Source organism: Chelon labrosus (assembly GCF_963514085.1).
Source record: "Chelon labrosus genome assembly, chromosome: 14".
NCBI lineage: Eukaryota > Metazoa > Chordata > Actinopteri > Mugiliformes > Mugilidae > Chelon > Chelon labrosus.
In genome coordinates, this window is record NC_140347.1 from 11,637,090 (window position 1) to 11,653,630 (window position 16,541).

Below are 16,541 nucleotides of genomic sequence, written 5' to 3' on the forward strand. Positions count from 1 at the left end.
GGGGTCTGCTGGAGCCTATCCCAGCTGTCATCAGGCGAGAGGCGGGGGTACACCCTGGACAGGTCGCCAGTCTATCGCCCGGCCTGCAGTGAGCATCTGCTGCCAAATAGGTACTTTATAGAGAGTAACTATGCCCTCTAGAGGCCATATTGGAGGACAGCACCTGGGGCTGAAATACTGGAAGAACAGCTGATTAGTCAGGTTCAGTTGACTGTACATACACAAGGTTGGGTGTGGAAATACTGTGTTACAGTTTTATTGTTCAGCGTGAAATCAATTCAGTGCCAGGAAATAAAAAAGAGTAAACAGTTTGACAAAAAAAAAAAAAAAACATCTGATAAATGATCAAAAAATCTAATATTTTTTATATTATTAAGTCAGAAACATGAGATAATAAGTCAGGGTGGCTTGGGGTGAGCTGGATTACCTACATCAGTGATTCCCAATCTGGGGTACGTGTACCCTCAGGGGTACATGAAAGAGTTGATTCTGAACTCAGCCTGATTACATTTTGAAACTGAAAAAACGGATAACAGGTTGTTTTCTCATTTTCTGATTCTCCACCTAAATGAAAAATCAAAAGACTGTTTTTCATGTGAGTCAGTTATGTTAATAGCTGGATTGTAGGACAACTGGCTTTGAAGCTATGTATCAGTTTGCTGCTAATGTAGCTAGCGCTAGGTCACCTAAATAAGAAAGACACCGATTCCCTGAAATGTCTGTGATTGGTGGGCAGGTGCAAATCTCCTGATGATATATAGCTATACTTGCTACAGTTATTTTCCCCGAGCATGGGTCTTTAAATTATATCGTCAACAATTCTGATAACTTTCTGTCATTTGAGCTGTCAAGTCATCAGTCTGAGGTAAACTAGGTCACCTGGCTAACTGCCAAAAATTGATAAATGCTGGTAAAAAAATCTATTTTGTGAGAAATAATTCACTTTAAGAGATTTTAAATGTGGGCGGTGGGTGTGGCGACAGGCTCACAGACATTTCTTTTTCTAGCTGCTACAAGAGCGTGAGAGTAGGGGGTACATGGCTGGAGGTCAAATGTCTGAAGGGGTACAGGCTGTAAAAAATTTGGGAACCACTGGAGTAGGGGGTACATGGCTGGAGGTCAAATGTCAGAAGGGGTACGGGCTGTGAAAAATTTGGGAACCACTGAAGTAGGGGTTACATGACTGGAGGTCAAATACCTGAAGGGGTACAGGCTGTGAAAAGTTTGGGAACCACTGGAGTAGGGGTTTCATGGCTGGAGGTCAAATACATGAAGGGGTACGTGCTGTGAAAAGTTTGGGAACCACTGGAGTAGGGGGTACATGGCTGGAGGTCGAATGTCTGAAGGGGTACGGCCTGTGAAAAGTTTGGGAACCACTGAAGTAGGGGTTTCATGGCTGGAGGTCAAATACCTGAAGGGGTACGTGCTGTGAAAAGTTTGGGAACCACTGGAGTAGGGGGTACATGGCTGGAGGTCGAATGTCTGAAGGGGTACGGCCTGTGAAAAGTTTGGGAACCACTGAAGTAGGGGGTACATGGCTAGAGGTCAAATGTCTGAAGGGGTACGGGCTGTGAAAAGTTTGGGAACCACTGGAGTAGGGGGTACATGGCTGGAGGTCAAATGTCTGAAGGGGTACGGGCTGTGAAAAGTTTGGGAACCACTGACCTACATGATACTTCAGTTCATATTTGCCCCAAAAAGTCGAACGCGCACACCAAATTCACCCCTTCGCCTATACAGCGCATATTACGGTTTCGTTTCACACCCGGAAGTACCGCACGCTCTTGCGCTCTCCTCGCCTCTCTGCCGCCTTCCTCTGGCGCACGAGAGTTTACCTTCTTCCTCCACATTGTACAACTGTCTGACATTAACCGTGCAGCGAGCGGCCATTTGGGATTAAATGGAAAGCGGGCTCGCGTAATTGTGTTTCGCTGCACCGCCGTGCCCGGTCCAGTCCCGTCCCATCCGCCGTCAGTCAAGTGACATTGACACGTTAGGCAACGCTGTGCTGCTGTTGCTGCTGTGCACAAGTTCGTGCTCCGGAGCGCTTCCCCCCCCGCACTCCCCCCAAGCCCTCAGCCACAATGAGCGAATACTTCAGCCTGTCGGACTGCGACGTTATCGGCTTCGACCTGGACCACACGCTCTGCCGCTACCATCTGAAGGAGACCTCCAGGGTGAGTGTGTGTGTGGAGGGGAAGCGGGCGGCTAGCTCCCCATAACCGCACGGTGGTCGCGACGCTTCGAGCAGCGTCACAGTGGGTCCTCGTGAATACCACCTCTAATATGTTGAGACACGCCAGTGAAAAATTCATATTAGTGCGATCGGTGGCGGCTGGATGCGGTGTAGAGACGTGTTCAAGGTGATGCGATGATGGTGCTCCCGGTGCTGCAGTCTGTCTCTGCGTGACTCACAGGTTGAAAGTCTGCGGAGACGCTCATGCACACAAGTGCAGACAGAAAACAGATTCTCATATCATCATATCATAGTGGATTTGCTGCGGTTTAGGGCGACAGTAACTGTAGACTCTCGGGGTATTGCTGTTCTGCTGTGACACTGAGCTACAAATAACAAATCGATGACTGCAGTTTACTAGGCCTGGAGTTCATTTGTGCTTCCTCTTGTCAGTGTTATAGAGATGCATAGTATACTAACAGTGTCAGTGCTGTAGGCCTGGATATGTAATCCCCAAACTAAAGACTCGTTTTTATGGAACTGACAGACTCACTTAGTTGCAAAATCAGTCTTGAAGAGACAACTCATAAGTAAGTGTTAAAGGAGAGCTACTGTTTTTTACAACCTGGACCTTATTTCTGGCATAAAATACGATTATTTACTCACCCATATAACTTTGGTGTAATTTATAATCATTCGGGAGATATTTAGATCTGCGTATATCCACATAGTGGGAGTGAATGGGGCACCGAAACGCAGCCTCTAAATAATGCATTATCTGCCGCAAAACTCGTTCATTTCACCAATATTTTGTTATCGTTATATTTTGTTTTATTTCTGGCATAAAATACGATCATTTACCGCCCACCGACGGGGTCTGTAGGTCAATCTTCAGACCCGGATGATGATAACAGGTAACTCAACGTGAATATATTGGTGAAATGAATGAGTTTTGCGGCAGATAATGCGTTTTTTAGAGGCTGCGTTTCGGTGCCCCATTCACTCCCACTATATGGATAAACGTACATCTAAATATCTCCTGAATGACTACAAATTATACAAAAGCTATATGGGTGAGTAAATGATCGTATTTTATGCCAGAAATAAGGTCCAGGTTGTAAAAAAACAGTAGTTCCCCTTTAACACATTTGCCATGCAACTTTATAACATGCTGACGAATCAGATGTTGTGCTTTTAGCTTGTTATGTTGTCACAATGCAGCCTTAAAGCCACCGAAAGCTGCTAAACTCAGCTGTGACCTGCGTTGAGTTACATAAAACCTGCATGTTCTTGACGTTAAGCGGCGCATGCTGCAAGCCGAATTGCTTTTGCGTTGCCCGTGACTCATTCCAGGGTTTGATGTGCTCATTGTGTTTACAGCTAATCTACGAAAGCTTTGCCAGGTATCTGGTGGAGCATAAAGGATATGACAAGGACCTGATGAACCTAACTCCTGCCACCTGGGATTTCTGGTGAGTCAGCAACAGCAGCAGCACCAGCGCTTTTCTCTGCTTAAAGGGAAACTGTGACCGAAACATGTGCAACGAGAATCCCATGATCAGTAGGAGATATAAAGGCTCTATTTATCTCTCTCTCTCAACTACCTCAACCCACCCCCTCTCTTTATGAATCTCTGTTACACAGAGAGCTATGCTATTGTTTTCTTCACCACAATGTGCAATAACCTACTGGGTATTTTTACACTTTCACAAAGTGCATATATTTTAGTAATAATATATATGAATAATCAACTGGGGCCTTTCTGTGTGGAGTTTCCGGGTACTCCGGCTTCCTCCCACTGTCCAAAGACATGCTCATTAGGTTCATTGGTGATTCAAAATTGGCCGTAGGTGTGAGTGTGAATGGTTGTCTGTCTTTCTGTGTTAGCCCTGTGATAGACTGGAGACCTGTCCAGGGTGTACCTCGTCTCTCGCCCAATGACAGCTGGGATAGGCTCCAGCCCCCCCCCCCCCCCCCGCAACCCTTTACAGGACATAATTCTATTTAATACTTAGGCAGGATGGCCTGATCCTTCTGGAGTTGAATTTCAGTTTTTAATAGTTGTTTTATTTTCATACCTTTTAGTACAGAAAAACATTCTGTACTGCCACTACATGCACACTTGATTAAATACTTAATGCTGCATAATAAGTAGTTCTGCATCTGCAGGACCTTGATACTTCTTCTTCTTCTGTAACCGCTTGTCCTGTGAAGGGTCGCAGTGGGTGGGGCCTGGAGCCTATCCCAGCTGTCATCGGGCGAGAGGCGGGGTAAACCCTGGACAGGTCGCCAGTCTATCGCAGGGGACCTTGATGCTCGGGATTCATTTTTTTTTCTTTTCTTGAGACCAACTGAGAGCTAGCATCTTCCACCTTCCTACAGTAGACTAAACTTCAAGCTAAGCTAAACATGTTTGAGATCTTCCTTAGAAACGTCTCTAGACTCAACATGCTGTTATAAAATGACACAAATACAGAATTTTAGCACGACCAGAAGCAAGCGTTTTACCGTTCATTTAATCCAGTTACAATTATATCCAGTGTCCCAGAAAACAAATGTGAGCCAGCACTTCTCATATCGTTTTATTAACTTCTTGACTTTTGCGTCCAGCTTTAAAGGCTTGGTCGTGGATCTTGAGGACGGAAACCTCGTGAAGTTGGCTGAAGATGGAACTGTCTTGCGGTAAGCTCTCGCTTCATGAAAGTCTCATTCTTCTGGCAGACCTTGAGGTTGCAGATTATTATTTTTTTGCTTTCTTGATTAGAGCAACACATGGGACCACTGACCTCAGCACAGAAGAAATCCTCAAACATTATGGCCCAAAAAGGGAGTGGAAGCACTTCAACAGCCTCAATACTTCATTCACAAGATCTGGTATGAGGTTTACATTAACCTGTATTGCCTGCTAACTGTATACTGTTGATTCTTATGCAGGCTAGTGTATATTTTCTCAGATTTGTTTTTGTTTTACTGATTTGTATGTTCATCTTTTCAGCAAAATACTATTTCTATGACAACTACTTTGATCTTCCTGGGGCTCTCCTCTGCGGAAGAGTTGTGGACATGTTGCACAAGGTGATATTTGATGAAATACTGTATGGTTTCATTAATGGTTGATATTGAAACACATCTTAATGTTTTTTTCTTTTCTTTTTTTTTTTAACAGCAAGGAAATGAGGTGAATTCCGACTTTTGGAAAGACATGGTGGCTGCCATCGACCACAATTACAACACATCTGCATTCAAAGGTAAGGGTTTCATTCCAAACCAGCACACGTTTTAGTTTATTGCTTGGAAGAGCGACACATACTCGATACACAGAGGATGTTTTTCTTTTTCAAAGTAGAATTTTTATTCTGTGTTTTGGTCAGTAAGTGGTACATAACTTAACACATCCAATGGGACATAGTTGTTTGAACAAAAAAAAAAAATGCAGTTTGAATTTCTCATTCCATGTTGTTTTGCTGGTCACAGTGCTTGTGAGAATGTGCTGATCTCTAATAACATATAGTACAACAGTTTTGTGTGTCTTGTGTGTGTATATTACAGGAAAATTCTTAAACAACAGACACTGATAAAACAAACACAAATAAAAGACATGCTGTAAATGTTACAGGTAGCTGTGAGAGCACCATATATAGATATCTTCCAATATTGTTTCACGTCTCTTAAAACTACAAAGGGACACACAGGGCGAATTAGGGATCAATTTGAACCATAAAACTTTAATCAACATTAATCTCTCTCTCTCTGTTGAGTGACTTGTTAGCAGATTGAAGAACGTTGAAGAGTTGAATGAGCTGTTAATCTTGCGAAACGTACAACCATATTTTTATGTTTTTCTTTAATCTACATCTCAGTTTTGAATTCTGTAAACTGATCTATTTCTCTGAGTAATTCAATGTTTCATAAGATTTTGAGGTTTATTTGGATTTATGAAATCACGTTGAGGCAATCAAGAACCCAGAGAAGGAGCAGTGAACATTATCTGCAGCAAAAATACCATTACTCTCCTCATCAGGAATCTGGACAAAGACTCTGTCACCTGCATGCAGCATAAGGACAGCACTGCCTGACATCTGATCCAGAAATCCCTTGTTGTACTCGTCATAGGTGAAAACAAGTGGCTCCTCATTTTTGTAGAGAGCCACCAAAGCATTGGCACCATTGACATGCATATGATAGCTGAAATAGTAGAGACCTGGGATCTGGCAGGTAAATACACCACTGTGGGCATCATAATGATTCTCACCATTGTACAGAACCTGGTTGAACTGAATAGGGGATGCAGCTGGGGGGTAGGCCGTGGTCAGCACAGCACTGAATGCGGACATAGGAGCCTTCATCATCTCATGAGGCATCACAACCTCATGGGACTTGACTGGCATGCTCTTCTCTTGGTGGTACACCACCTCTCCTGGTGGGCCAGGTGGACCTGGAGGACCAGCAGGGCCTGGGAGACCATCATGACCTCTGGCACCTGGAATTCCGGGGGGACCATGGGGGCCAGAAAGTCCCTTTGCTGTAAGGCCAGCTGGGCCAGGTGGGCCTGGAAGACCTGGATGGCCCTTGAATCCCTGAGGACCTGCTGGACCAGGGGGGCCACCAGGTCCCATTGGTCCTGGTCTGCCACTCTCACCACTTTTACCCGGTGCTCCTGGAAGGCCACTGTGACCTTTTAGTCCTGGGGCACCATTGGCACCTGGGAGTCCTGGGCTACCAGCATGGCCTTGAGCACCCTTTGGACCCTGAACACCATTATGACCTGGAATTCCTGGAGGACCTACTGCTCCAGGGGTACCTGGTTTTCCAGTGAAACCCTGAGCTCCCTGATCACCTTTGGTTCCTCTTGGGCCAGGTGCACCAACCATTCCAATGTCGCCTTTGGGTCCCACTGGGCCTGCCTCACCCTGAAATCCTCTTGCACCCTGTGGACCAGCTGGACCAATAGGACCAGTAGCACCTGGCTGGCCAGTATATCCCGTTGGGCCTGGCTCTCCTTTCTGACCAGTGGTTCCTGGAGTACCAGGAGCTCCTCTGCTACCTGGTATTCCAGGTTCACCTGTTTTGCCAACACCTGGCATACCAGGGGAACCTGGCTGACCAGCAGGACCCTGTGGACCCTTAACTCCCATAGGTCCAGGCAAACCTGGGGTACCATTCTGACCTGGTTTTCCTGGTGCTCCTGTGCCTGGAGCTCCAGTGTGACCCTTCGCTCCTGGCATTCCCATTGGTCCAGGAGAACCATCTCTTCCTGGCGTACCAGACTTTCCGGGTTCTCCAGGATAACCTGAGGCTCCAGGTTTACCAACTCCGGGTTTGCCAGGCATGCCAGATGGGCCCATTGGTCCAACTGCGCCTGGTGGTCCTTGAACTCCAGGAACTCCAATGCCTCTCTCTCCTTTGGTGCCAGGAAGGCCAGGAATACCAGGATGTCCCTTCAAACCAGGCTCTCCTCTTGGGCCCATTGCCCCAGGGATGCCAGATGGTCCAGGTTTTCCAACAGAAGAAAGCCCAGCGGGTCCGGGGATTCCAGGTGTACCAGGTGCACCTCTGGGACCCATTGCTCCACTGGGGCCAGTTGCACCTCTCTCACCAGGTATGCCATTAGCACCTGGTTTTCCAGGGGCACCGGGGGACCCAGGTTTACCAGCTTGAGTGTACCCAGGGGGTCCAGGAGGTCCTGGTGGGCCTTGTGGGCCACTATGTCCTACACCACTTTTTCCTGGAGCTCCAGGTGGACCCATTGGTCCTGGCTCACCTGGAGGACCTGGAGGACCTTGTTGGCCTGCAACAGCTATGGAACACAACACATACAGATACACATTAAATTATTCGGTTAATGCACATACCATAATGTCACAACAGCAGGTGTATCTCTGTTAGATCACTTAGTTCAGATACGATTTGTTGTACTGAGTCCTAAGCTGTAATGTAAAAACTCAAACTGAAAGCTATATATGTGTGTATAAGTAGTGAAAGATCTTGTGCCTTTTAAGTGTTTTATGTAAGATATCTTCTTGGTCCGTGGGTATTCTACTCCATTATACCACAACCGGACTTAAAAATATTGCTCCTTCGCGCCGTTCTTTTTAGAGTTTTCTTCGCAGCGCCACTGACCTTAGGTAATGTTTTCACCATGCTTATGTCTGCTAGTTTGGGACCCAGCACACCACATGATGTGAATTGCTTTTGATTGCCCGCACTACTCTTTAATTGTCTGCACTGCCCATGGCAGGGAATATATAGTTAGTGGTCTTCAAGTTGTCAACAACACCTTGATGCATTTCCTGCTACACAGCATAGACTTTAGGGGCAAGATTAAAGGAATGCATGTAGTGCCCTAACCTGGCACATAATGTAATTTTGTTATTTTGGTGGATAGATTTACTCACTATTGTATATTCATTACTTAAGTCAAGACCAGATTGACCATGCCCTATAAAACAAAGGTGGAAATGAAAGCAGTGTTTCCAGTGTTTCCACTCTAAAAATCTTTATACAACATTTCGCTGGTTGGAGCTAGTCATGGTAACCCCAGTAACCCTTAGGCCAATTGTATTTGTTAGTGATAACTCATAATTGATAAACATCAATTTGGACATTTAGTGCACTGTTACTTATTACTACTTGTACTTTAGTTAATTCTTGAACCCAGAATTAAATATCTTAGATATTACATTTATAAGTTCACCTATTTATAAACTGGTAACTATATAGTGTAAAGAATATAGACACTATTTAGTCATTGCAATAAATGCAGAATATGATCTACCTGCACTTGAACATTAAATCATTTTTAAGAATATTTAAGTATCTTTATCTCTGAAATGTGCACAAACAACATCTCTGGCAAATGCTATGTCACTGCATTGTCCTGTACACCATACTCTGGCTGGAAAAAATCCAGCAAAGCTAGTCTGTCTTTTGAAATGGTGTTTGGAGAGAAAAAAAAATGCTTTGACAGGTCTGTCATTTCCCTGCCACATAAGGGCTGTGTCTGAAAGCCCACAGGGGATATTTGTGCCAGAACTGGACATTTTGGCCGCCAGCAACACCACAAACTGAAGGTGTTGATAGTGGCCACAGAGGCCGTCCCAGGATCTGAACTGCCTGTGGCCTATAAACACACGCTCAGTTTTGGTTGATTTAGTAACACTCTCTCCCCCATTTTGTCATGGTTTGCTACTCATTTTTTATTTTTTATATATATATATGTTGGAAAAAATTAGCCCCTCTCTATACACTGCAAACAGAAAATCCAGTAAACTTTGCTGTGGTTTGCTAAATGCACTGTTTATGTGAGTATTTCTGTGCAGCCTCTGTTGTTTCAGTTTTTTTCATTTTTTATTGTTTGATCTCGATATTACAAGGCGGTTTGTTAGGGTGTGCCTACAACGTGGTAACAGCATCTGTTTTGGAGATTTGTCAGATCCGAGCTTTCATTGTCCTCTTCTATATTCATTGTAGTCTAACCACAAAAGTACCTCTTCAAATAGCAGAAATACACTTCTAGTGCTGAGTGCAACATTTGAATCCTTTTTAGTTTGAGTGCAAGATATAGAGTTAGGCATCACTCTTGCAGTTACATTACTTATAGCTTTCTTTATTTCACCTTTATTTATCCAGAGGACAAGTACTCTTTTACAGCTATACCACACCTCGCAGTTATGGTGTGATACACACACACAGCAGTCCAGTGAACCTGCTTGATGGGACTTAATGGACTTAATGATAGAAGGCAGCGCTGAGCAGACCTCATTTATTGATATATAACAGTTCGTCAGAATGCGTGAAAGGTCATAGTAGTTAGTTTGATAATGATGATAATGATAATGACCTGGAATTTGTAGCAAACGAAAAATTGTTTTTGAGTAATGAAAAAGACTGCTGTTTTTGCAGGGTTTATGCAGGCTATCATAATTTTAAGATCGGTGATTAAAGTCGCGGTCTTAATTTCATTCGACAGCTCAACTGACAGTGATTTACTTGAAAACTTTTAAGTTTGTTCAGGAAATTGAAGGTAGTTGCAGGCTATTCATTATCTTTATTTGGAAGGTGTTTGTCTTTGCAGTATAGCAGTGTTTGAGAGTTGCAAACTTGATTTGTTTTTCGGTCATTTGTGGATATGTCTAAAACATCTCTGGTGCCATTTGTCTTGCTTTTCGTCCTTCCCATTTTCCTTAAAGCGTCCAAAACATGCAGAACGTCAAAAAATACCACAAAAGTTTCATCTGGTGGTATTTAGCAGGTTAATTATACTAGATTTGCTTTAATTGCTGAACAAAAATCTGATGGATTATAGAGCTGGTGCAAACAGCTTCTTACTGGAGCCAGCAGCAACTTTAAATCAACAATGTGCTTGGCTGGAGTTTAATTATTATACAGAACATTAAAAAAAATAGGTACAACAAGGCAAACGTGACTCACCATGACTCTTTACGGGGTATGGAGTCTTGGCCACCTTTGGCACATGGTAGTACCTCTCAGGTGTTGCCTCTGCCAGGGCTATGAGGACGAGGAGAACGCTTGTTACCCTCAGGTCCATGTCGCGAAGCTAAACCTGCAAAAAAAAGAAAATGTTTGAGAATGAGCATCGTTGCTCAGTTTCCCTGTGATGACAGTCCGCATCCAAAACACAGTCCATAGCAGCATGGCACCTGTGCTGCAACAGCAGAAATGCTTCCTACACTGGCCATATCATACTCATCATTCCTAAGGTTTCAAAAGTTTTTGTAATCAACAGTCACAGCCAGAAATACTACCCTAGTCTAAACTCAGCCATAGGACATGGCTCATTACACTTGTTATACTAGGAACAATCAGCACTCTTCCACCCATCTAACCAGAGGCTGCCTGCAACTGGAGAACTGGAACTGGTATTCATGCAAAACTAACCTGAAATCAGACAAAAAACCACCTTACCGTGAAGGTTTACGCCTCCAAAGAAACAGTGGGGGAGTCGGGAGGCTGCTGTCCCGGCGTGGCGCTCGTATATCCTTAGTTGCGAAGTCTGACTCTCTGAGCGGCAGCTGCTGCTTCCCAAGGCACTGGGCTCAAGGTATTTATACCAAGCCACTGTCAAGCATCATGGAGGGTCTACCTCGCTCAGAAGGCCCCTCCCTGCTCTGATGTCATCTTTAATGATGGGTGCCATGTCCTCAGGAGGCCTGTCACTTCAGGGTGAAGGTCCTCCCTCACCTCCCTGTCTCCTCTCCTTGCATCTGGCTCTCTCTGTCTGCACGGAGCAGCGAGGGGCTTCCTTTCAGACATTTTCATAGTTTGTTGGTTTGTCTCTTAGAGGTGATCACTAATTAAAGCCATGGCGGGCAGTCCCTACACATCCCTTTTAATAAATCACACATTTGACATCTCATTTGACTGAGTGTTTGTGCTTTTTTTTCACTGGTGACTGATTCTTAAATTGTCCCCATTAGTTTCCTTCTATAGCATTCATCACTGCACTTTTTTGTTTGTATAAAAAACATCAAGTTATTGACTTAGCATCTTGTGACGGGATGTTTTTCTGGAAAAGTAAAGACTGTGCAAGTCTGACAATATTTTCCTCCAGTCTGAAGACTACTATTACTACTACTTTTAGTACTATTGAGGCCGTGGCAGGACACATAAACTAAAAAGCCATTTTCCCTCAATTTTGGTGAAATGTAAAATGTAAAACAGGACATGTCTTTCTTGTCCATCAACAATTTCTGGGTTTGAAAGACGTGGTAGTGTGAACTAATGTTCTTAAACTCAACAGACTGAACTTGATTTGTGTTGAAGTTTTAAGTTTCACATAGTAGAAACTGTTCTCCGGGCAGCTGTATGCCTGTGAGTTATCTTTGTGACATTTGTTGATGCAGAGAGCCGCAGTGCAACTTTAAGACACCAGGAGGCAGAAGTGAGGTTTAGTTCTAAGACGCTCGTCTGCGTCACTGCTCGGATGGTTGCAGTTATTGTGGTGTCAGCTTGTCGGGATCATATCAGTGAAGCAAAGCAGCAGGGTCTATTTTTTTTTTGGGCAATAATGGCGCTCTATGGGAGAGAGAAATAAGATATATGAAGGTTTAATAGACGTACAGTGTTTGTTAGTAGGGACATCATAATGGGTACATATGGTGTCGGTATGCAGTATATGTGATAAGATGAAGGGTGTACAGTGTACATACAGTGTACAGTATACATACAGTATGAGTGTATGTGTCAGATCTGAGACTGTCAAGCAACTTCCAGATGTCACCTGGAATAGGACAGTAGGACTCTGGTCTAATACAAGAAACCCGAAGTATGGTGTTGCCATGGATACGATTTTTGAGATTTCACTGAGATTGCACATGGACTCCCGTTAAAACCCTAACCCTAACACGCTTTCTTTGTTAATGTATATTTTTATTTTTACACTATTCTTATTAATGCACACTTTTTAAATGCACAATCCATACAGTTCGTCCTCTGTTTAAGGTCCCTCTCACCCTCTTGGGGTGGCATCTGTGTCATCCTCAAGCTCGGGTCCTCTACCAGAGGCCTGGGAGTTTGAGGGTTCTGCGCAGTATCTTAGCTGTTCCTAGGACTGCGCTCTTCTGGACTGAGGCTCTGGATCTGTTGGAGCCACTCTCCCAGTTTGGCGGTCACTGCCCTGAGTGCTCCTACTACCACGGGCCACCACGCTCGCCTTCACCTGTTCAAGCTGTTCTTTCAACCCTTGGTACTTCTCAACCTTTTCGTGTTCCTTCTTTCTGATGTTGGCGTCAGCTGGTATCGCCACGTCTGTCACCACCGCCTTCTTCTGCTCTTTGTCTACCACCACTATGTCCGGTTGGTTAGCCAGGAACTGTTTGTCAGTCTGGAAGCTGAAGTCCCACAGAACCTTGGCCCTGTTGTTCTCAGCCACCTTCTGTGGTGCGGCCCATTGGGATTTGGGTACTTCCATTCCATACTGGGTACAGATATTCCTGTACACTATTTCAGCCACTTGGTTGTGCCTCTCCATGTACGCCTGCCACCACATCTTACACCCTGCTACTATGTGCTGGACTGTCTCAGAGGCATCTTTGGGTCTGATCTACTCATGTAGATCTTGGCCTCTATGGCTCTTGTACCTAGGGCCTGTTCTTGTGCTGCCATGATCAGTGCCTCTGTGCTGTCGTTTCTGATTTTGATTCTGTTATTTTCAATAGTGTGAACAGCACAAATCAAAGAGAATCCGATACTTTGGATTCCGCTTTGAGCCAGGATCATGTGCAGTCCTAGATCAATGTAACCTCAGATCGATATCATCGTATTGTAATCCTTTCAGCTTTTACGTGACTCTAGATAGACACTTGTCATAATTCTGCTTTCGCTGGCGTCATTCAGGGAATATAAACATTGAAGGCTGGCAGTAGTCACTGGTGGGACATTCATGTGTTACCTCCTAAATAGATTTTGGACAGTAATGTGCAAGCAAAGGCCCAGGGCGTACATTGTAGCCGATATAATCATTTGGGGCATTTGGATAGTCTGATTTTGGCCACGTTTAAAAAATTATGTGAGCAGCCAAACAAAAGGAAACTGCATCTAATCACTAAGGCTTGCAGTGTGAATGTAGCCAAAGAGTCTTGATTGGTCCTGCCACTGTGTAATATACAGTATCTCTATGGTTTTCCTTCCCTTTGACTGTATCATTTAGGCTACCAACCTCTCGGCAGCCGCAGATGAGTGCTCAGAGAACCGTAGGCATCTTTGGTAAACTCTTTGAATGAAATGACAGAGTAGTGCGGGGGTGGAGTCGACATTTAACAACTTTCTAAGTTGCAGATATGGCATTGCATCTCACCATGAAAGTGGCTGTGACCGCAATGAGGCATGGCTGCTTTTTATTTCAATTGGATTTTTTTCTTTTTTTGGCGTGTCAGAATTAATGCCTCCCTATCTAAATCTGGCATCTGTGAGGTTTAATGTAAACAGCTACTTAGATTCACATGCAGTTTCTGGGTAGGCCTGTGTATGGCAAAATGCAGCCATAGAGCATAAACATGCAATTACGAGGGGAGATGAACTGTACGTAGAGCCTTTCTGACACGGTGCATTCTCAGTCTTTTCAGACACCTCCTCATGGGTGGTATTCATGGGAAGGGTCTGCTGCTGTAACCATTGTCCCCCCCCCCCCCCCCCCCCCCCCCCAAAAACATGGTGCTGCTTCACTCCAGACGTGACTTAATGCTCATTCAGTGGCTTTAATTAACTGATGATGACAGAGCTTGTTTCCCAGCATGCTCGGCTTCTGCTTTCCACATTATCTTGAAATGCCATTTATGATCAAGCTATATATATGTTTCTAAACGATTCTGAAGGATGTCTGTGAAGGTTCTGAGTCATCCAGGTCATGGTATATCCAAAAAAGGTTCAAAAAAGGCAACTGGACTTTCTAACGAACCTAGAACTGAAGAAGCTACTTGGATGAGTGGTGAAACGTCTTCTCAAAAAACTCTACGTGTCCAGTTGCCTTTTTTGAACCTTTTTTGGATTCTGAAGGATGCACTTTGCATCGTGGTCCTTTCTTTCAGGTTTTCATATTGTTCATTCATTTGCCATGCCATTGTCAAGAAGTCAGTCCTCTCAAATGCTAAAGCCTGACTGGATTTCTGCAGCTGACACTTGCAGATATTTGAAACACTGAGAATATCATTCAGGTCTGCAGATCAGGCTTGTCCCAATGCATCCCCCAACACCTGGCTGTTTCATGCCACCAGCCAGTCGTCTGGCAATAAGAGTTTGGCCATTGCTACATATTAAATAGAATATCATTGGTGTCTTAGGCTTTTAATTTAAAAGCCACACAATGCTGATATTAGTGAAAGTACAGATATTTTAATCTGTATTTTCTTTTACACCTTTTTTTTTGTTGCTGTTTCTCGTCTTTTCTTCATTCAGTACCCAGAGATCTGAGGATGCCCTGGAGCCTGAGAGAAAAAAAAAGAAAATAATTGCAGGTTGATGTCCCTGGGCCAGCAAGGAAGAGTGGAAAGCAGGAGCTAAAGATAGAGTGTTTGAGCTGGGAAGCGATGGTGGCTCAGATTTAACGTTTTAATAAACCAAATACGCCACTAAGAGGCACTTAGAGCTTTATGAATGGAATGACTGAAGCTGGACCTCCTGGCTAAATGTTGGCTGCAATTACGCAGATCCGAAAAACAAAAATCATGGTTGGAAGCTTGACCAACCTGAGGCTAACTGCGAATCAGAATAGAAACCAAAAGCCTTCACTGCATCTTTCTGGATCTTCTTTTTCTTTTTTTTCATTCAGGCTCATTCTTAACCGAGTCTGCATGAAATTACGGAGAGGCAGGTCTCATTTGAAATTAAAACGAAAGCCAGAGACGTTGGACTCATTGGTAACCAACTTAAATTTGGCTCTCATTTTAGGATTTATTTTAGGATCAGGTAGTGGTTTACTTTAAAGTCAATGATCTTAATCAAAGCTGAATGAGTGCTGTAATGACCAGTACTTTTCATTTTTATTCTACCTCCCAGTTCCGCTCATACTCAGGAACTTTTCCAGGAGTGGTGTTGTAATCGGTCCATCCCAGCATCTGGAGAATATCTTTTCTCAATCTCACATCAAGGTCTTTGAACCAATATGACATGTTTCGTCTTGCCTGGGTTGGCTACTGTGGAAGCCATAAACCAGTGAATGACAGAAATGTAGCTGCAGCTCCAGCAGGAAGCTTGCTGAGAAGTCCTTTGATATTCTTCTAGTTTTATTTTGTGAAGTGACATCTAGCTGAGTGAAAACAAGTCTGTGTTATGATGTAATTCTTTATGCTTTACGATAAAGATCCCACACCTTCTGTAAATCGTCACCATAAAGTCTTCACTATCAGCTGCTATAGTTTCTCGCTAGGAACTAAGCATCAAAATCCACTGAAGCTCAAGGGGAAATTTTCAATTTTCACTGTAGCAAAGATTCAGCCATCACTCCCAGACTCCTGTTGTTTCTGTTGCATCAGAAGTTTGCAATTACAATAGCACGTCCCTCCACACCTCCATTCCCCTGGTCCGCCCATGTCACTGGGAAGCACAGCAGATTCAGGTCTGCTGCTAGCTCACTGCAGAGGTGGCGTTAGTGGTGAGAAAAGGTGTCGGGAGGCCAAACCCAAGGCCCTTAAACAGCTCCAATACTATTATGTTTATGTTTTTGTGGAAGGAGCGCCAGTGTTTACCAAATTACGCAGGGCTCGAAGTAATTATGGTGCACAAAGACAAAAATGGAAAGAGCAGCGACAGTTGGCAACTCCTACAAACATCATAGGAAAACATGTTTAAGTCTTTACTATTTTTTTTGTTTTTTAAATTTTTTGAGACACAGACAGTTATGGAAGAGAAA

The 16,541-nt window shown here is 44.0% G+C and overlaps 2 protein-coding genes across 2 annotated transcripts in view; one reads left to right on the top strand and one right to left on the bottom strand.

Annotated features, from left to right (window-relative positions):
- The first annotated feature begins 1,830 nt into the window (after window positions 1–1,830).
- nt5dc1 (5'-nucleotidase domain containing 1) overlaps window positions 1,831–16,541 on the top strand; it is a 58,598-nt gene continuing 43,887 nt past the window's right edge. The window contains exons 1-6 of the mRNA XM_084560140.1: window positions 1,831–2,177; window positions 3,557–3,648; window positions 4,787–4,858; window positions 4,941–5,050; window positions 5,172–5,251; window positions 5,343–5,424. Of these exons, the coding sequence (XP_084416266.1) occupies window positions 2,085–2,177; window positions 3,557–3,648; window positions 4,787–4,858; window positions 4,941–5,050; window positions 5,172–5,251; window positions 5,343–5,424 (529 nt within the window). The 5' untranslated portion in view covers window positions 1,831–2,084. The remainder of the gene's footprint in view (window positions 2,178–3,556; window positions 3,649–4,786; window positions 4,859–4,940; window positions 5,051–5,171; window positions 5,252–5,342; window positions 5,425–16,541) is intronic.
- On the bottom strand, window positions 5,502–11,253 carry col10a1b (collagen, type X, alpha 1b). Its single transcript, XM_084560139.1, has 3 exons — window positions 11,102–11,253; window positions 10,607–10,739; window positions 5,502–7,973 (listed from the first exon to the last, which is right to left on the bottom strand). The coding sequence occupies exons 2-3, from the start codon at window positions 10,722–10,724 to the stop codon at window positions 6,118–6,120; spliced, it is 1,974 nt and encodes a 657-aa protein (XP_084416265.1). The 5' UTR covers window positions 10,725–10,739; window positions 11,102–11,253; the 3' UTR covers window positions 5,502–6,117.

What these genes read in the sequence shown, in the direction of transcription:
- col10a1b (XM_084560139.1), bottom strand. Translation starts at nt 10,724, where the DNA reads ATGGACCTGAGGGTAACAAGCGTTCTCCTCGTCCTCATAGCCCTGGCA. An exon ending in ATACCCCGTAAAGAGTCATG is followed by an intron (nt 7,974 to 10,606) that starts GTGAGTCACGTT and finishes TGTGTTCCATAG; the next exon opens with CTGTTGCAGGCCAACAAGGT.